The sequence below is a fragment of the Rhinolophus sinicus genome, linkage group LG06, assembly GCF_036562045.2.
Source record: "Rhinolophus sinicus isolate RSC01 linkage group LG06, ASM3656204v1, whole genome shotgun sequence".
Lineage (NCBI taxonomy): Eukaryota > Metazoa > Chordata > Mammalia > Chiroptera > Rhinolophidae > Rhinolophus > Rhinolophus sinicus.
Window position 1 is genome coordinate 17,958,031 of NC_133756.1, and position 20,743 is coordinate 17,978,773.

The following is a 20,743-nucleotide window of genomic DNA, read 5'->3' on the forward strand; positions in this document are numbered from 1 at the left end:
TGGCTATAGATAAAGAGTGGGAAAAGGTGAAGCAGGGAGAGATCTGGGATAGGTGAATAGTCCATAAGGAAGAAGTATTTGATGCTTCTGGATTGATTGTGGGCAACAGTCCAGAAAGTTCATTTGTAAGCAGGATGCAGTGGTGTCTATTTGTTAGCTATTCCTTCCAACTGCAATAGACACCAGGAAGTTGATTTAAGTTTCAACATATATTCAGGACTGAGCAGTCTCCTGTTGATTTCAGCCTCCAGCTATTAGCTGATTAACATTCCTTGTCTCTTTCGTCTACCCTCTGGGCATCTGTAATTTAATTTAGGACATCTCAGAATTTTTCCTTTGTCACAGCATTGCCTTATAGTAAGTTCTGAGCACATTATTCTGGGTGGCTGTGTCTGATGGATGTCTGAAGGACACACGTGTCTGAAAGTGGCCTTTGTGAGTTGTGCCGTCAGGGTATGTGCAGGTGAGAGAGGGATGGACTTACCAGCATCACTCACACAGAGTCGGCCATGAGCACCACGTAGGGCTTCAGGATGTCACAGTGGAAGGCTGGCGTCAGCATCCGCCAGTGCTGGAACCGCCTCTGCCCATCCAACAGGAGCAAACCATACCCTGGACCACAGATGAGGTGTGTGGGGAGCGGGGATGGAATCAGAGGGATGACTTGGGACAATTTGGGAGGAACCAAGGGTGTTAGAATAAGATACATCATGGGAAATGGCAAGAAAGGCGAGTGCATTTAATGAATGTGATTTCCCCCAAATGGCACGTACATGATGTCTTTGTGATAATTGTGAGACATAGGCTGAAATGGAGTAGAGGTACAGGTCATAGTCACACTTAAATAAATGTCACTCCGAAAACATTAGCAAACACTGAGAAGTGATGTGGAAGAAGCTGAGCTTCAGGAGGCTTTCGTCACCATTCAGAAGGGGTGAGGGTTGTATTAGAAGAGAAGTGTGGATAATTCAGAGATGAGGGTGGTGACATGGTACCAGTCATCTGTTGTTCTCTGTGATCCAAAGAGATGGCTGTTGATAAACATACCTGGCGGGTGGACCACCGTCCTGGTTAGACATAGTTACCAACCCAGGAAGCCTGGATTGGTAAGTACATCTAATGCTAGCCAGAAAGGACCAGGTTCTGGAGAATGAAGTCTAAACCACCAGCAGCAGTACTAGGTGGAGAAGCCAACATGTTTGCTGTCCTGGAGTTGACAGGCATTTTTTATACATCAGGTAAGGGGAAGAAAGACGTAAGTTGTTTTGAAAGAGTTTAAATTGCCTATAGATAAAGGGGATGGGAGAAAGTGAAGTGGGGCTAGTTCTGAAATAGGTGTAGAATCTGTTAGGAAGAAATGTTTGCTGTTTTGGATTGGTTGTGGGCAACACCCTGGAAAGTTCATGCATAAGCAAGAAGTGTAGGCTCCTAGGGATCAGTGGTGCCCAGTTATTCTCTTTAAGATAATTGCGGAAGTAGCCCCTTGGAGGTTAATTCAAAGTTTCAACATACACTCAGGAATGTAAGCAGTCTTTGTTGGTTTTTCCCTGCAGTTGTTAACTGATTAACCTCTCTCTCTCTGCTTTTCACCCTCTGGCCTGCTGCAATCAATTGAGGACATCTCAGAATTTTCTCCTTGTCAGTAGAAACCACGAAACTTAGGGTCTGAAAGGTAAGGAAGGCATTACAAGAAACTGGAGGGGAGCAAACAAGGCAGGGAGTCCCCAGGAGACAGCTATGGTGCAGACCATGGGGTACCATTCCTTCCTGATGATTGTCAGCTGGCAGTTTGTCTCAAGCGACCTCTCACTCACCTCTCATTCCCAAGTCTCTCTGTCCTGATAGTCACTGTGGGCTCACAAAGGCAGACTCAGTGTCCCAGCAGCAGAACACCCACCAGGTGTTCTACAACTAGGACGTTGAATCAGCTAGAAACGGAGGCTCTATTCTGAGTGCCAGAGAATAAGACTGAAGCGTATGGTTTTCCTGTAATTTCTGGGGGTTTAGTTTTCCCACGACCCAGAAATAGGCAACAATGAGAGGTGCGAAAGCCAAGTCAGTGTAGATAGCAAATGTCTTTCAGATCTGAGGCAATTTACATAACAGATCATCTCAATCTGGTTTAAAGAGAGGGAGAAGGGGGAAAAAGGAAGGAAGGAAAGAAGGAAGAAAAAGGGAAGGGAAGGAAAAGAATGGAATGGAACAGAAAGGAAAGGAGAAATTTGGCTCCCCAGAGCTTTTTCAGCATTCAGTTTAAGCAAATATGTGGGCCTTAGGCTTCTTTGTTAATAGGGAAGGTGCTGGGTAGAGGGTTAAAGTAATGATGGCAGAACAACAGGCTCTTTAGAATTTCACAACCGAAGGGCATGTATCAAAGAGGGAAGTGCTGCTCCAGCCACAATGCAGGTTTCGCTCTCACCTGATCTTCCCAGGATCACCTTCATGTAGTCAGGCTCATGAACCATGAGGCTGACCTTGCTTCCCCACGGTCAGTGAGGACAGGCACACGGGAATTCCTTTTCCGAAGCTCTTGTAGCTCCTGCTCCTTTTGGAACTGTAATCAAGGGAAAGACAAAGCAATAAAACCTTTCTCTTTAGGTCCAGGACTTGGAGTGGTAGTTAAGGGTAGGAAGGCCACAGGAGATAGTCTGGATCAATCAGTGATGATTGGGGATTTGGAACTGTTTCTGAGGAGCCGAGCTCTGATCCGATTCTTTCTCCTTGCCAAGGCTTGATCTAAGGAAGGAAGAAAATTCCAAGACAAAGACATGAAGACATAGTACTTGAGGGAATGGTGAGGAGTTCAGTGCAAGTGAAGGGTAAAAAATGGGTGAGCGGTGGAAAGCAAAGATGGGAGAAACAGTAGGTGTGTGTGGCATGGAGTCCCAGAGAGCAGTTTCCAGGCTCTTGACCGCACGTGGAAAGGTGCTGGCTCAGGTAGTAGATGGCCATCAGCTGTGACTAGTTGGCTATCAGCTGTAACCAGTTAGCCATTAGACACTAATATAACTGCTGTGGCTATGCTAGGAGTGTTGTTGGTTGGTTGGCAGAGAAGCAGACGCCAGTTTGCAGATCATGTGGCTCCAGCTTCCTGTGTCTCCAACCCAGCCACCAGTGAGAATATAGCGGTATGACTCCCCTATCTATGGCTCCGTTGCTGTTCCTTTTTGGCCTCACCATATCCTGCATTCTTGTGCGGGGAGCGGGACCTGAGACCCTGCATGACAGCATGTAACTTCTGACGGGCCTTGCATTCCATAATGAGAAAGAGGACTTTTTATAGGCAATATCTATTTAAAACCCATGATGGTTTTGTAGCAAGGTATTGGCATCCCACAGGCCATTGAGTGAAAGATTTCCTGGTGGCAGAGGGACCGGCTCGAAGAAGGTCTGACCTATAACCATGGCAGCAGCATGACTTGAGAGAAGGCGTCAGATGTGAAATATGTCTCAAAGGTAGAGGCAGCAGTTTGTTAGGCAGGACAGGAAGAGAAAGGACCTGTCAACACTTCAGAGAAGTCACCAGTAACCCTTCAGGGACTATAGTGTCAGTTAACTTCACAGGGTACCACTAGGCTCATTATGAAGTCTATGTGGGACCTCGTGAAGAGCCTAAGATTCTTTACAAATACCAAGCACATACCGGAAGCATCCATACTGAGATGGGGTGGATTGAGGGCAAAGGTTTTCTGAGCCCCAAAATAAAGAGAATTGACTTAGGGCTTCTACCCTTACTTTCAAACTATAGGATAATGAAGAGCCTTTGAAACATGGAGGTTGGGTGCCTATTCCACTCTGGAATCGGTGAGATTTGATACTATCTTCATCACTATGCCCTAACTTTCTGCATTGGTCTCGATCCACATCCTGAAGGTGACTTTTTCATACGGGCACAGATATTAGTATCCTTTGTAGATCCTCAGGTGGGTCTCTCTGACTTAAGTAATTTAGCCCCTATCCCAGACATTGAATTTTTTCTGATTTCTCAGCTCAGCCCATTTTAGACTGGCTGACTCCACTCTCTCCTTCCCTACATCCTCCTTTCTTGGCAGCTCATGCATGCCCTCCAACCAGTTCTGAGAAAATTCTGGCCACAAAGGGCTGGCACAAGTGTGAAACAATACTGTTGACCTTAAACAAATAGAAAGCCAGATATTTCACAAGCAAAACGGGTTTATTGAGGAACAACAAATAATTGCAATTTTGGACATGCAGTGCAAGGGTGAAGTCCCAAGAAACAAAGGAGAGGAACCTCTTTTATAGAGAAAAAGAGGAAGTTGGGAGAGCTATTATTTATGAAAAGAGTTCTTTCTGTTGGGCTCTGTTGTCCATGTAGGACGTGAGAGCTCCCCCTTCTGGCCTCCCAACTTCATTTTCAATGAGGTTTCTGTTTATTAATTATTATACTACACAAGCAGGTCCCTTTGTAACAGCTATGAAGAATTGTACACCTGAAATCTATGTAACTTTACTAACAATTGTCACCCCAATAAACTGTAATTAAAAAAATAAAAATAATATAAAAAAGAGCTGAAGCCAAAACCAGGGACCCGGATTTCGTCTCACTTTCACATTTGCTCACCCTGGGGGCTCTCTGCGTCCTAACCTGTGAAATGAATCTTATGTTGCCCTACATTTCACGGAGTGGTTGGGAGGATCAAGCGAGGGAATATTTCTGAAAGTGACATTTCTGTCAGCTCTTATTATTTTCACTTCCTTGTGTTCCAGGTATGGATTTTGTTTTTAATTACAAAGAGTCTCAAAGTCGATCTCTCTCCAAAGTAAGTCATTTTATTTGAGCAAAAAGTAATTAAAGTCCTTTACTTAATCTTGTTACTTAACTCATTTCTGCACATGTGAACATCCTTCTTTCTGTTAAAAAGCTTTTGGCTATGTCTTTTAGTTCTTTAGGAACACATAAAATAATTTCCTGCTTTCACTTTCTTTCTAGAGGAAAGGCCACCCCACCATTTTCTCAACGGTGGCCTATTGTAGCTGGTTCCTTCAGAGTTTTTGAAAATACAGGGATTAAAACATTTAAGAAGAGCTTTTGAACCATGGTTAATCATTCACTTAATAAGCATTTACTAGGTGGGAAATATGTGGTAGATAGTAAGCTGCATGACAGTGTCTCTAGCTCTTTGCATATTTGTTTATTGATGGACATACGTATTTGTTTAGTATACATATTATCTGTTTAATGTACATTTGTTTAATGACTAAATGGATTAATGACATACCCCTTACTTCCCTTCCCTGTGTCTCCCTGCTAGGGCCCTTGTTTCTCTGATAATTACAATATTGAGACATGTCTGGGCTCACCGCTCCAGCACAATGCTCAGTGTTTGGCATTCACTCATTACCTCATTTAATTCTCACAGTAACTGATGATGGTAGGTGCTATTGTCATTCCCATTTTTTACAATTGGAGAAAACGGGGCTTAGAGAGGTTGCCACTTGCTTAAAACCCACATGAATTAGGAGCTATGTTCTGTCCATAGAGGCCGCATATTGCAGGAAGCTGGCCAGCAGTTTGATTTGTAAGTAGATCCGGGACAGAGCAGGATAATTTTTGTAGACATTAATCCACATTTCCCTCTTCCCTGTTCTCATTTAGTTTCGGCTCAATGATTTCTTGTCCTGGGGAATGTTTAATGAAGGGCAGCCAAGGCAGAAAGGCCAGTTTTCTCACTGGCTGAACATATCCAGATTGATTTGCCTAAAAATCTCTCAGATTTGGAAGCATACGTGTTATAAAACATCATTTTTCTTATGCAATTGACAGAGATTACTTAGCAATTATAACATTTCAAGAACCAAACTACAGATGCTGATATATTTGCAGTTCTTCCTCCACCCCAGCTATTTCAAGTGGATGAAAATCTATTACAAAAAAATATAAAGGTTGCAAACAAGAAAAGTAAGCGACCCATCAGAACTATTACCAATTCAATTAATTCTTTGAATAAAATCAGTAAAAATAAAATGGAAAAAACTAATACTTCTGAAAATCTGCTGAGATCATCACAAATATAATATATAGGCAAGCTTTGTAAAATAAGTTCTTCACTAATTTTATTTTGACAATTATCATCTTTGTCTCTATAGTAGAATGCCTTTCTCCATATTAAAAATTAAAAATTATTTAAGTAACACAATGGGATACATAGCTAATAGAGCTAGTACTATTAAATGTGGAAGCTAAAGCAATTGAAAAAAATAGAAGTAGTAATACTTATTTATAATTTTGCTAATGTCAAATCACAGAAAAGAATATCTTCATTTTATTTTTAAATTTTAAATAAGCTTGTAAAGACAAAGCATTTCCTTGACTTCATGCTTTGTCAAGTTTTTCTTTAAAGTTTTAAGAATCCATATTTGTTTTGTAGGGTTTCAGTTTATCAAATGGATACCATTTTATTAATAAAGTTATGTGGTATTTACATATGGAAAAATAAGCTCTTTTGTCGTCCATAAAGGAGTTTGGGTCCTGTTTTACAAACTATAGGGACTTGGATATATTTTTCTAATTTTGAATAGGGTCCAGAATTCACTTTAGTTGGAGTAGGTAACTCTGCTCTAAGCTTCAGGAGTTTAAGTCACTTAAGGAATTATGAACAGTCGTAATGTGGAAACATACTCTTAACTTCAACTATTTCGAGTTGGTACATTTAATTTAAAAAAGAAAAGAGAGACTAGGTCTTGAAGTTGTAAAATTGAGTTAATATAATTCAAAACTCTATTATCTGGAGATTTTCAATAGGATTTTCATTTTATTCTATTCTCTGTTATGACATAAAAATACTCCAAAATGTGAAACTCTACATGTGCCCCAACCTTTCCTTCTTCAAGCTCAGTTTTTGCATTACAGATCCTCAACCTCTTTCACTCTGTGAGAAATGGGAGGAGGGAGGAAGGGTGGAGAAGAGAGTCCTGAACTTCCTCCTACTCTCAAATGCCCATCAGGATAGCATCCTAACTCTTCTTCTTCATAGTCAAACATTTCAGAGTTGTTAATACTTTCTCCACAGTCTCAATTAATTACCATCATGTTCACTTCTCAGCCCACCTTATTTTGGCTTCTATATCTATCATTTCAACAGCTCTTCCTATGGTTACAACTGACTTCCTTGACACTAATTCCAATAAACACATTTTAAACTTGATCCTTGTTGTCTCAGGAGCACTGGACATTCACCTTTCATTTCAAGCGACTCAACATGCTCTGCTTGGATTCCATAACACGTGGTGCTCCTGCTTTCTCTCAGACTTCTCTGCTTGCTTTGTTTCCTCTGATGGAGGAGCAACACAATTAGTCACAATCACAGATTTCCCTGATTCACTGGTTGTGTCATCCAAAGGAACTAGGGAGAACAGCACAATGGGTGTGGCACACAGGTGACAAGGAGGAAAGGAGAAAGGACCTTGTAATTCTCTGTCTGGAGAGATGGGGCTTAGTGCAAGTTGCTTTTCTTTTTTGGATTTAATTTCCTTATTCGTAAGACAGAACAAGGGCTAGTTAATCCATATGGATCCTTCCAATGGTGGCATTTATCCATTGTATTGTATCTCTTTGCTTATCTATCTGTCCCCTCCACCAGACTGTGAACTGTCCCAAGGAAAATCTTACCCTTGGTCCTTCTTTTTTCCTGGCATTGCCCAGTACTGGCTGGTGTACAAGAGGTAGCAGTGAGGGTGAGGACTGGCTCCGTGCCTCCTTCCTGAACATTTCCATTCTCTTACCCCCAGGCTGTTGAGGAAGAAAATGATGGAACCATGTGCCCTTGTCTCTACATGTAAATTTTACTGGCTTCTCAATATTTCACTGGCTCGCAAACACCCTCAGCATTAACTGTAGAAGTTGTTCCAAATCCCCACTCTGCTCAGGCACTCACTCCTCCCAGCCACTGTCAGGGCAAAATATGCCTCAGAATCCTCTAAGAAAATTGAGGTTATCTGGCTGGCATCAGAGACAAAACTGTCCATTTCCTTCCCCTATCCTGCCTCTTATGCTTCTAACATGTTCCTCCTCCAAAATTACAACTACTGTGTTAATTAACAGCAGCACTAGGTGATCACTACCCAAACTCTCTGTCCCATGGCCCCCTGCTCTCTCTGTTCAGGCCAAAACCATATCTTATCTAAATATTGCAACAGTATGAAAACCGCTCTCCTAATTTCAATCTTACACCCCTTATAGATAAATGTTTCCATAAATGTTAAGATCCTGGGACCTGGATTCCCCCAGACTTCCTGGATTCAAAGGTTGATCCTACTTCTTACCCTCTCATGTCCTGTCTGATGTCCTGTCTTACCCTCTGATAGGCAAATTGTCTAATCTTTCTGTGTCTCAGTTTCCATATATGTAAAACAAGGATAATGGTAATACCTACCTCAAATATTCACTATGAGAATTAAACAACTTACTAGATGTAAATAACTACAAAATAGTACTTGGTATTTTATCTGCTATTATTGTCTTCCAAATAGCTGTCAGAGTGATTTACCATATAACCATGTCACTTTCCTTCCTAAATCCCTTCAGTGGATCCCTATGGCCTTACGTAAAGGCTGAACTCCTTACCTGGGTCTACCATTATCTGTGGTGCTGCGGCTTTCTCACAATCCCCTATCCCCTGTACTATAGCCAAGGAAATTCAATTCAGTGGACATTTGCACAGGAATGACAAGAGAAGGAAGGGATCGCTGCTCTGCTTTTGGATTATTGAGCTGCTTTAAGTATTGAAAGCCAGTCTTTGGCCAGAATAAATAATTTTCTAAATTCCTATATCTCCCAGCAGTGTGCCCTGTTGGAGTAGGTTGTAGAGCTTCACTCTCAGTCAGAGACAGAGGGAACACAGGCAATATGACAAGGAAAGTTTCTACTACATGAAATGGGGCTTGTGGAAAAGTCCTCCTCTTTCAGCCTGATGGACTCAGGCAAGAATTGGCAGAGGTCAGAAAGCCAATGGTCAGGAGAATATCTGCCTTTTACTCTCTAGGCTGAAATCCTGGGATTGAGGATTTGGATAGATTGAGGGAAAAGCTGTGAGCACAGGGGCTTTTGCCTTGCTTCCATCTGGGGAGGAATCTGAGTGAAAATGTCAGGGAAGCAGTGAGGCCTGAGCTAGCACCCTCCAGCCTCTCTTAGGCTCCTGGGTATAGTGCAAGAAGTCCCGAAGTTCCTTTGTTTTCCAAGGAAGGACATGGAATGCAGTGATGGACTGGCCAGGTCTCGAGAGATTAACACCTCCAGCTATAGCCTGAGTGGGACTGGGTCAGCTAAGGAGTCCTCAGGCCCTCCCTCTGCTGAGAGAACTAACTAGAAGTTCACCAACTACATCCTGTTATTTGTCACTCAGCACAAAAGACCCAAGGATCAGACCAAACCAGATCTCACAAAACTGAGCCTAGCCAGGATATCTGAGGTCTTCAGCAGATCACCACCATGCAGTTAGATGAGGGCCAGCATACACCCATCACGATTTGGGTAAGGAGCAGGGCACAGAGGAAGAATCTGAAAAACCAAAATGCCATGAGGTTCCCAGAAGGAACTGTATAAACCAGAAGATTCTGAGACACTGTCAAATGACAACTTCTATTATAAATGAGGGATGAAGGTAGGTAGGAGTTGGGAAGGTTTGGGGAAGAGGGAGCTGAAAGAATGTGTGGCACAAAATGGAATATTCGGGGGCCAGTACTCGGTCCAGATGAAATGATCATCACTGGAGTCAGTCTTAACCATTAACCTGACAAATAAAATCTGGCTCCAGGGACTGGGGTGGGGTCTTGAGGAGTGGGGGGCTGTGACAGGTAGGAGAACAGGAAGTTGTAACAGAGATTGGGTTTATTGTTCACGGCTGTAAACCCAACACCTTACACATGCCTATCTTAGCATCAATGAATGAATGAATACATGTATTGTGGACAATGCCTATAAAAGAGGCTGGGAGTTGGGGACAGCAATTTGAGAAGGCGGGTCTCTTGGATCCTACTTCACCACCTGATAGGTAATAAAAAAACTCATTACTTTCTAATGATTTTACTGCATTTTCTATTATCTATGCTCTTGAGATTATTTATGTCTCTTTTGTCCAGGGCTGGCTTCATGGGCGTGGGACCTGAGCAGTCACACCCAGCCTTGCACCCAGAAAGGCGTGTGCTTGGTTTAATGCTCTGCTGTCATCATCTTGAAATCATTAGTACATTTTTAACAAAGAGCCCCACATTTTAATTTTGCACCGGGATCTGCAAATTATATGGCAGGCCCTGATTGTTATCTGTATGGTGGAGCTACTATACAATGATACACTGCTTAGTATCTCTTCCCCTAATTCAGGACTTAGGGTCCTCTGTTGGCAGCTTGAAATAGGACATGGTGGACATTGGCAAACACTAGAAATCAGAGTGAGCACCAGTTGTAAAATATTTATCAGCATACCACTGGACAGGCCACACTGTATAAATATAATGATCATGCACGTCCACCCACCAGCCCACAGACCCCTCTGGGTTTCGGTAGAATTTCAGAACAGGGAAAGAAGGTCTTTTTGCCTAGCAGTTTATTATTTATCTATGGCAATGAAGAAAAACGATGACCTCAACCTTGGCAGAATTTCAAAACTGAAATTCAAACCCCTGTGATTGAAAACTGTCATGCTTGAAATACGACACTCCAGGAGGGTATAAGAAGTCCTCCTGAATGAAGATTTGCATCCATCGGTAAAGGGTTAGAAGTCCAGGGGGAGCTCACGCCTGCCTCCTCTGGCCAAGCCTGAGCTGCCTTTCCCACCGCTCTTCCTCCTTCCGGGGGGAAGCAGGAAGCTTCCTGGAGGGCACAGACACGCAGTGGGCTGGGCGCTTCACCCCAAGTGCCGTCTTCAGAAAGCTCGGCCTCTCAGAGACCGCCGGCAATCCTCAGCGCAGAGCGATGGAGTCCTGGCTGGAGACGCACTGGGCGCGGCCCTTTCACCTGGCGTTTGTGTTCTGCCTGGCCCTGGGGCTGCTACTGGCCATCAAGCTCTACTTGAGGAGGCAGAGGCTGCTGAGAGATCTGCGTGCCTTTCCCGGGCCCGCTGCATCCTTGTTCACCGGGCACCAGAAGGTAGATGGAAGGGAGGGGCGAAGGAGAGTGCTGGAAACCAGGCGGGCAGAGAGGCGGCTGTTTCCTTCCCTTCCTCCCATCTCTCTATCATACACAGACCACTCTGGCCCAGCTTGTGGCTCTCCGCATCTTTTCAATACTCTAGATTTGCTCCCTCGCAGCCCTACAGGGAAAGAAAGCTTTGGGGGTTGGGAGGGGGCTATTTCCAGAGACTGAATCCGGAAAAAGAAAGCTTGCTGTAACTCAGGTCTGTTCTCTGCTACACCAATGTCTTGCATTTATGTGCTGCATTTTAAAATGCCTTACACATGGATTGCTAAAAAAAAAAAAAAAAAAAAAAAAAGTATTATCTTAATATTAATTGCTGAAAATGTAAAAAATTGGACACAATAGTTGCCAACATTAGTCCCGTCCAACCAGAGAAAATTAACTTTTCTTTTCCTAAGATTCTTGTGAAGTAAGGAGCAGCCCCAGCCAATCACTCAAAAAATACTGATTAAAATTTGTAAGGTAGAGAAATATTGGGTCTCTCCAGTTCTCTAAATCCACTCCCACCCCTGATTCCTTGTTTTATTAAAAACATAAACTAATAATTCTTTTAAATGCATTATTCTCTAAAATCATGTAGAGAACAAAAAGTGAGTTACAGAACTGTTACAATAATGCTACTTTTTATAATTGCTGGTGTATTTCCCTTTATTGGGATCTTTATTTCTTCATATGGCTTTGAGTTATTCTCCAGTGCCCTTTCATTTCACTGTGCAGAACTCCTTTGAGCATTTCTTGCAGGGCAGATCCAGTGGTAGTAAGCTCCCTCAGTTTTGTCTACCTGGGAATGTCTTAATTTCTCCCTCAATTTTGAAGGACAGTTTTGTTGGATATAGGACTCTTGGTTGACAGTCGTGGTTGCTGTGGTGTGTGTGTGTGTGTGTGTGTGTGTGTGTGTGTGTGTGTGTGTGTGTGTGTTTAGCACTTAGAATATATAGCACCTGTCTTCTGTCTTCCAAAGTTTCTGATGAGACATCTACTGGTAATCTTATTTAGGATCCCTTGTATATAAAAAGTCACTTCTCTCTTGCTCCTTTTAAGGTTCTCGTTTTGTCTTTGTCTTTCAAAAGTTTGATTATAATGTGTCTTAGTGTGGGTCTCTCTGAGTTCATCTTACTCAGAATTCACTGAGTTTCTTAGATGTTTATATTCATACCTTTCATCAAATTTGGGAAGTTTTCAGCCATTATTCCTTCATATATTCTCTCAACCCCTTTCTTTCCCTCTTCTCCTTCTGGGATTGTGTGTTGGGCTGCTTGGTGGTATCTTATAGGTCCCTTAGCTCTGTTCACTTTTCTTCAGTCATTATCTTTCTATTTCTCAGACTCAGTACTTTCCATTGTTCCATATTCAAGTTCATGATTCTTTCTTCTCTATGATCGTTTCTGCTTTTGAATCTCTCTGTGGAGTTTTTCATTGCATTTCTTTTTGGTTTATTTTTAGGTTTTCTATCTCTTTATTGGTATTCCTGTTTTTTACATTCCATTCATACATCATTAAAAAATTTTTTCTCAACATTTTCCTTCAGTTCTTTAAACATCTATAAGACAGTTGTTTTAAAGTCTTTGTCTAGTAATGCTGCCTTTGAGTCTTTTTTCAGGAGCAATTTCTGTTGGTTTTATTTTTCTCCTTTGTATGTGCCATATTTATTTGTTTCTTTGTATGCCTTGTGATTTTTTGTTGAAAGTTGGACACTTCAGTCTAATAATATGATAACTCAGGAAATCAGATTCTCTCCCTTCCCCAGGATTTGCTGGAGGTTTTCTGATTGATTGATTGATTGTTGGACGCTCCCTCTGTAACAAGAGTCATCATGAGGTGTAAACTTAAGGTCTTCTCAGATCTGAACCTATGCCTTTCCTTGGACATGTGTGGTCACTTTGTAATTTTCCTTGTATATACAATTGAATGTCCTAATCTTTAATGTCTCGCTCTCAAAAGGGAAAAAGAGAAAAAATAACTGGGGGGGGCGGGGGTGGGGAGAAGGAACCAGCCCATTAAATTCCCTAGAAGTCACTTCAGCCAGTGAGAACAGGAGAGCTTACAACAGTGGGGAGACATGCAACAACAATGGCCACTGGCCTCTTTGTCTGCACCTCTGTGATCAGAAGGAACCAGTGATCAGAACACCAATCCTAATATTTGGAGGACAAGGTACTCCCCCCACCCTGCTCCCACAAGCTGCCTGCAGGTGCCAGTCATGGGGCTGGGGGTGAGGGATAAGTAACCGCTACTGTATGAAGAGTTGAAATTGACCAAAGTTAACTGAAGTATACAGTCCAAGCCTTCCCACTGGAAGTTGCAATCCTTCAATAGATTCCAGAGTTCCAAAATAGGTACATCAGACAGATTATGCCAGTGCAATAGTTGTCTAGCTGGGGAGACAGATTACTGATACTTCCTAGTCTGCCATCTTTCCAGAATTCTTCCACCTTTCTTAATTTTAATCCTTATTATGTGACCCTTTTCTTTTCCTCTAACAGTTTTAAAGTCTTCAATTTGCCTCTGGTATTCTGAAATTTAATTATGATGTACTTAAGTGTGGCACCTAGGCTTTTCTTTTCTCCATTTATTATGACTGACACTTGGCCAGCAATCTTTTTGGTCTAGAAACACATATTCATCAGTTCTGAGAAATTTTTATGTACAATATTTATCTTAGTTTAGGTTTCCCCAGAATAGGCCCTGAGACAAGGATTCAAGAGCAAGTATTTTATTTTGGAGATGATGCCAGGAAACTTTGATAGAGGATCAGGCAGGTGAGATAGGGATGGGAAGGCAATCAACACAGAGTTGGTTCTCAGCCAGTTTACCACTGTGGATACCTGTAGTTTAATCCCACAGGGTCTGGTAGCCAGTGCATGTAACTCAGAGTTATTCTGCCTGCAGAGTAAAAAGAACTGGGGCATTATTAGACTAACTCCTGAGAGTCATTGATGAAACATTGAACCTAGTAGGCATTAAGTTCCCAGCACTTCTGGACTGTATGCAGACAGCAAAGCAGGCGCTGGTGGCCAGGGATAACCCTTAAATTAATAAATGCAGATCTGGTTATGGTAGGCATTTAAGTGGTAAGGATGAAGAGTTAGGGACAGTACACTAATAGTAAATTTCTTTGATACTTTCTCCCCATCATCCTCTCAATTTTTCTCTTCTCTCCTTTTAGAATTTCTATTGGTTTGATATGAACCTCCTGCATTGAGCCTCTATTAAAAAAAACAGATTTTGCTTCTTCATTTTGTCTTCCTACAGTTTCTACTAAAAAAAATTTTTGTTTAATTTGGCTATATAATTTAATTTCCAAGAGTTCTGTCTTATTCTCCATTTAATGTTGTATCAATTACCTTATAATGCATTTTTAAAAATGGTAAAAACTAGTGGCTTAAGATAACAAGGAAGCCAAATTTATCTATATTTTCTTTTATTGTTTGTGCTTTTGTTGTGATATCTAAGAAACCATTGCTAAATCCAAGATTGAATCCTTATGTTTTTTTCCTAAGAGTTTTATAGTTTTAGCTTTTTCATTTAGATCTTTGAACCATTTTGAGTTACTATTTGTATATTGTGTAAGGTAGGGGTCCAACTTTATTCATTTACATGTTGATACCCAGTTATCCCAGCATCATTTGTTGAAAAGACTATTCTTTTCCCCCATTGAATCCTGGCACCTGAGTAAGAAAAACCTAGTCCTCCTCCTGTGTACCTCCTTTACTCTCACATTACTAATCACACTCACACCAGATGTGGCAGTTTTCCCCACACTAAGCAATTCTGTGACACCAGCTGGTGTCAGAATTTAACTAAATTCTGACACTATCTACCTGGAGATAGCATCAGATCCCACAGATTAAAGCTCAATCCATAGAGCTACCCCCAACCCCCTTCAGATGCCAATCGCAAGTCCAGGTTGTTACCTGTGCTTCTGACGAATCAGCTATACATTGGAGGTTTCCATGACCCCCTCCTCAGTTTCGATTCATTTGCTACAATAGCTCACAGAACTCAGGAAAACAGTTTACTTGCTGATTACTGGTTTGTTATAAAAGGATATGATAAAGAATACAGATGAACATCCAGATGGAAGAGATGCATAGGGCCAGGTATGTGGTGAAGGGGCACAGCGTCCACGCCCTCCACTCTCCCAGCACCTCCATGTGTTCATCAACCCACAAGGTTTCCAATCCCTGTACTTTGCAGATTCTTACAGAAGCTTCATCGTGTAAATATGATCAGTCATTAACTTCATTTTCAGCCCCTGTCCCCTCTCTGAAGAATGGGAGGTGGGGCTGAAAACTCTAAGCTTCTCATTATGGCTCGTCTCTCTGGTGACCAGCCTCCATCCAGGATCCCACCAAGAATCACCTCATTAGAACAAAAGACAGTGCTATCACCCAGAAAATTCCAAGGGACTTAGAAACCCTGTATCAGGAACCAGGGTCAAAGACCAACTGTTTGAACAAAGATGCTTCTATTGCTCTTATCACTTAGGAAATTTTGAGGATTTTAGGATCTCTGTGCCAGGAACTGGGGGTAGAGACCAATATATATATGCACATTTTTTCCCCCTATGATCTCACAGCACCTTTGTAAAAAAAAAAAAAAAAAATCAATTGACAGTAAACACGAAGGTTTATCTCTGGATTGTCACTTCTATTTAATTGATCTATATGTCTATTCTTACATCAATACCGTACTTAATTACTGTTGCTTTATGGTAAGTTTTGAAATCAGGAAGCATGAGTTCTCCTACTTTGTTCTTTTTCAAGACTATTTAGGCTATTCTAGATACTTCCAGTTTCCATATGAATTTTAGTGTCAGCTTGTCAATATTGACAGAAAAAAACTAGCTATAATTTTGATAGGGATTGCATTGAATCTGTAGATGAAGTATTGCCATCTTAACAAGTCTTCCAATCTATGAACATGGATGTCTTTCCATGTATTTAAGTCTTTTAAAATTTCTTTCAACAATATATTGTAATTTTCAGAGTATATGTTTTACACCTCTTTTGTTAAATTTGTTTCTGAGTGTTTTCTCCTATTTGATACTGTTGTAAATGGAATGGTTTTATTTTCATTCAGATTGTTCATTGTATTCATAGTGTTTTAATGTCCATATTCCTCTTGACTGTCACTAAATTATTTTCTGTATTTTAGAGAGGCCTCTATCAGAATTTTGGAGGTTGGAGATGGCTGATATATCAAGATGACTAATATTACCAACCTTGCCTCTTTGCCTTTTTCACCCTTCATCTTACTTTTGATGACTCATCACTCAGACAATCACAAGGAAAGGATGGAACTATTTTACACTGTCACATTTTAGGTATAGTTTTAAGGTTTCAGAAGGAAGAGGTATGTGTAGGGGAAATTCCCTACAAGACAACAAGTTTCATTCCTTGCTTTTTTCCAGTCATATGGTCTTCTTGCTATTCCTCAAACATGCCAAGCAGATTTCTCCCTCAGGGCTTTAGATACGATCTTCTTTGGTTGAATGCTCTGCCTGCACTTTATTCAGGCCTTTGAACAAATGTCACTTCTCAGAAAATTCCCTGCCCTTGACAAATCAACATAAAACATGGCCTCCAGTACCCTCTATCCTCTAATTCTGTTTTTATTATCTTAGTACTTATCACTTTTTGACACCATATTGTACACTCCTTTCCTATATAGTTCCCTTCTCCCCACTAGCATCTGTGAGAGATCTGTGAGAGAAAGTTCTTTGTTCACTACTATAAACCCAGTGCTTGGCTCATAATAGGTGCTAAATAGCTATTTTGTTGAATGCTCACATATATTAGGTGTTAAATAAATTCATTCATTCAAAGATCTATTGTCTACAAAGAATGGACCAAATAGATTGACAGTTATTCAGCAGGCCAGTGAACCCCAGCCAGTGTGTGGGACCTAATGTGTGTATATGCAGAGGTGTGTGTGTGTGTGTGTGTGTGTGTGTGTGTGTGTGTAATTCAAGGGAAGTTTGCGTAACTAAGTAGTAAAGTGCTTGGGCTCCTGAGTTCAACCTGGGTTTGAATCCTTACTACTGGTTGCAGCTGTATGACCTTAGACACATTATTTAACCTCTCTAAGGCTCAATTTCCTCATCTGTAAAATGGAGATTGCAATTGTATTTGCTTCATAGGGTTCCTGACATAAAGATTAAAGAATATAAAACATGGAAAGCACTTGGAAGCATCCAACACATAGTAGGGCTTGGTAAACGCTATTACTGTTTTTCTGGGGATTAAGCAATTTCCAACTGTTTCTGAACACTGTGTCCTGAATATGTGTAATATGTATTTTCAAATGTATTTAATGCTGCTGTGGATGAAACAAGATAAATTCATATATTACATGATTCACAATAGCTTTCTGTCCTTGTGCTGTAGACAGGAATTACTAAAAGTATAACAAAATGCTTGTGGCTGAGGGTGTCCATGACAATTTCTAACCTAAAGAAATAATCCTTATACTAGCCTATAATTTCCATGAGGGCAAATACTTGCCTGTCTTATATTTTTCTGCATCTCTATCACCTCGCACATGTAATAGGCACTTAATAGTCATTTGTTTATTGTTTGCAGATGAATAAATGAGTAAATATGATCATTGTTGGTAAACATCACTTGTGTCATCAGTGGCTTGATTGTGGGAATATTAGCAAAAAAGAGTCAGCAGCTTTTCAGGAACTAAATTTCAAAGCTTAGAGTCCCTCAGCTTTTTAGGGACCCTAAATGATCCAGGAGGCACTTCATGGATTAGAGATGCTAGCTCATAGCAGAGGAAATTAGGAGGCAAAGTTTTCCACCTCTCCTGAGGGTAAGAACATACAATCACATGGCAAATTCTGTGTGATTGGTCATACAAGGGAGTTCTTGCCAGTCTTAGGGTGTTTTGCAGGTCACGATCCCTATGGTCATGCTCAAATGTGTAGCTAGGCACACCCAGAAACATACATACAGTATCCCCCACCGCTACACTTTATAAAAAGCAGATATAAATTAATGTTATTGTCACTCATTTGGTGGAAATATTACCTGAACAATCTGCTTATCAGGCAAAAAGTTCCTTTCTGATGGCAGTATTTGTACTCTGATTTATAAGTGTTAGTAGCTGAGAGTTTTGTATATGAGTTTGCATCAGGCTCCATCCACCTGCATAAATGAGTCTTTTACTGTTGTATGGGAAAAGAATTGGATTTTCTTTGTAGATGGAGTTGGCAGTTTTTCGAATGAAGAAGCATTTACTATTAAGGCATGAGAAAGAATCACTTATCAATAATTAGAGAAAGGAAGAGGGAGAGGGAATGGTGAGCTGCACGGTGGGTCATGCTCAACCCACTAACAGTTAGCTTCCCACATAGGAAAAAAATTCTTTTCAGCTTCGAGACGCCATTCCTCATCTAAATGTGTGAGTTAGCAGGTGAGGCAGGGTGTGTGACTTGGTTCTCTCTACCTTCTCAGTTGGGAAAACAGCTCACAGTGTATGTCATTCGGTAGTGACTTGGTTGGGGAGATAACATATTTATACCGAGAAGATAAATACACTAACCTTGTTTAGAATATCATACCTCAAGCTTAGAAATCCTAAGAAAAGCATGTTCACCCACTGCCAGAAATAGGGTCGGGCCCCTCTGCCTGTGTGACCTTATCCAGGCCCTGAACTTGGCTTGTGTCTGTCTGTAAGAGGGGATTTGTCTAGACTGGATGGCATCTGTAATTTCCTTCACTTTTTTCACTGCAGTTACTTGAGGGTGAGAATTTTGAGAAACTTGAGGAGATTGTCGAAAAACACCCATGTGCCTTTCCTTTCTGGATTGGGCCCTTTCAGGCATTTTTCTATATCTATGACCCGGACTATGCAAAGACATTTCTGAGCAGAACAGGTAAGAAATGTGATGAATCTCAGGAACCTCACCCTCCTAGGAGTGATACGCACAACCCAGAAGCAGGATTCTAAAGGACTTTTGAAGCAAAGATTAGTATTAGGTCTTTGAGAAACACTGGAGGAAGTGTGGAGAGGTTTCCCACCAATCCTGAAGGGCGTTCCCATGTCCCCCAGTCCTTGCTTAGTTCAGACGCCATGGGCCCTTTGAGGTCACTGTATCTTAAAACCCCGCTGGCACCATCCGATCACCAGGGGCTTTCTTTGCCTCTTCTGGTTTTGTGACTTCAGTGTCAGTAATAGCCCCCACCCCAGCCCGTTTCTTGAGCAAGTCTTCAGGGACATTCAGAAGTAGCTCTGCCAGTGCTGGTTCAGCATGTAAACTTGAGTGCTAGATTATTACTTTACCCAGTCTAACCTCTTCATTGTGGCCCAAATTTTGTTTTTGTTTTCTGCACCTTTCTCGACTGTGTTCCTGTTGAGGGCACAACTCCCCCCTCCAATTCTTTTTCAAGGCTTCCATGGTAAATTATAGCACAAAATTAAAATGTCCAGTTTTTGCTCCATCATAAGATCTGATATTCTGATGTTTCTTCCCTGTTCCATTTTCTCCATTACTCTTAGCAAAACCTGAGGAAAGATAACAACCTTTCTTGCATTTCCCATTTCCCCAGTTCTCTCCGATTGGTCTCATGTTCACCTCTTAAAGGACAAGAGCTGTAATACACCTCCACATTAGAGTTCACAAGAACCCCAAGAAGCATTTGTACCTCACTTTCTGGTGTTTTCCCGGCCCCTGATCTGAAATTTAATTTGCTTTCCAAAAAGGATATGATATGTTGTCATGTTGTCCCAACTTCCATTTTGGAAACTTTGTGACCTGAGGGCAGCCTCTGTTTCTGTGGAGGAAGTGTAAATAAGGAAATAATCTCAGTTTGTGGACCTGTCCGCCTGGTGGGTTTACCCCACCCCACCTGACACCTGCCAAAGGCTGTAAGGAATGAGCCCCGGGCTCCCTTTTGCTGACTATTTATGGCAAATGAAAAGAATCCTCACTAACTTTGATAATTTTCCTCTAATGCTGTCTTTTGTTTCCTCTGCTTGACTCTGCAGATCCCAAATCCAAATACCTATACAAGTTCTTGGTTCCATCTCTTGGTATGTATATTCAAATGAAGGGATAATCCACTCTCTCACTAGAAGTCCCCTTTCTATGGCAGAGCATTCCAAAACAACTTAAATAGGAATTCAAAAGTATTGAGAGTATGGTAGATCTACACTGCAAGTTTTCTAGCAGGGTAGGTCACGAGGGAGTGCTAAGGTCAACACAGCACAACTTTGCAGGAATCCTCCTTGTCCATTTCTCTCCCCAAAGTCTCATTCTCAAGCAACCATATATATAAATCGGTCTCATCTCTGTCTTTAAAATTGTAGCCTCACGATCCATATTTTTTATTTTATCCTTTCTTTTTTGTTTTATTGGATCCTTCTCTTTCTTTTTGGAGTTCCTCTGTGTCCATATGCAAATCAGTAAAATTTTGCTCTGAAGTACACTTTGGGAATATTCCGTGAGTACACAAACTAAGCCTTTTAGTCATATAATTGATATTTATATTAGACAAGGAAGGAAATAAATGAAAGAATACAGGTTTTGGATTCAGAGCGACGTGGGTATGAATCCTGTCCCCCATTGACTTGCTGAGTGTG

At 41.3% G+C, this 20,743-nt stretch overlaps 2 protein-coding genes across 2 annotated transcripts in view; both read left to right on the forward strand.

Moving 5' to 3' along the window:
* The window catches only part of LOC141572094 (cytochrome P450 4B1-like), a 47,286-nt gene extending 45,614 nt beyond the window's left edge, over positions 1 to 1,672 (forward strand). Inside the window, exon 14 of the mRNA XM_074334685.1 lies at positions 1,627 to 1,672. Coding sequence (XP_074190786.1) covers positions 1,627 to 1,662 — 36 coding nt within the window. The 3' untranslated portion in view covers positions 1,663 to 1,672. The remainder of the gene's footprint in view (positions 1 to 1,626) is intronic.
* A 3,139-nt stretch (positions 1,673 to 4,811) lies between these two features.
* CYP4X1 (cytochrome P450 family 4 subfamily X member 1) overlaps positions 4,812 to 20,743 on the forward strand; it is a 47,216-nt gene continuing 31,284 nt past the window's right edge. Inside the window, 3 exon segments of the mRNA XM_019749371.2 lie at positions 4,812 to 11,104; positions 18,896 to 19,037; positions 20,150 to 20,194. Of these exon segments, the coding sequence (XP_019604930.2) occupies positions 10,931 to 11,104; positions 18,896 to 19,037; positions 20,150 to 20,194 (361 nt within the window). The 5' untranslated portion in view covers positions 4,812 to 10,930.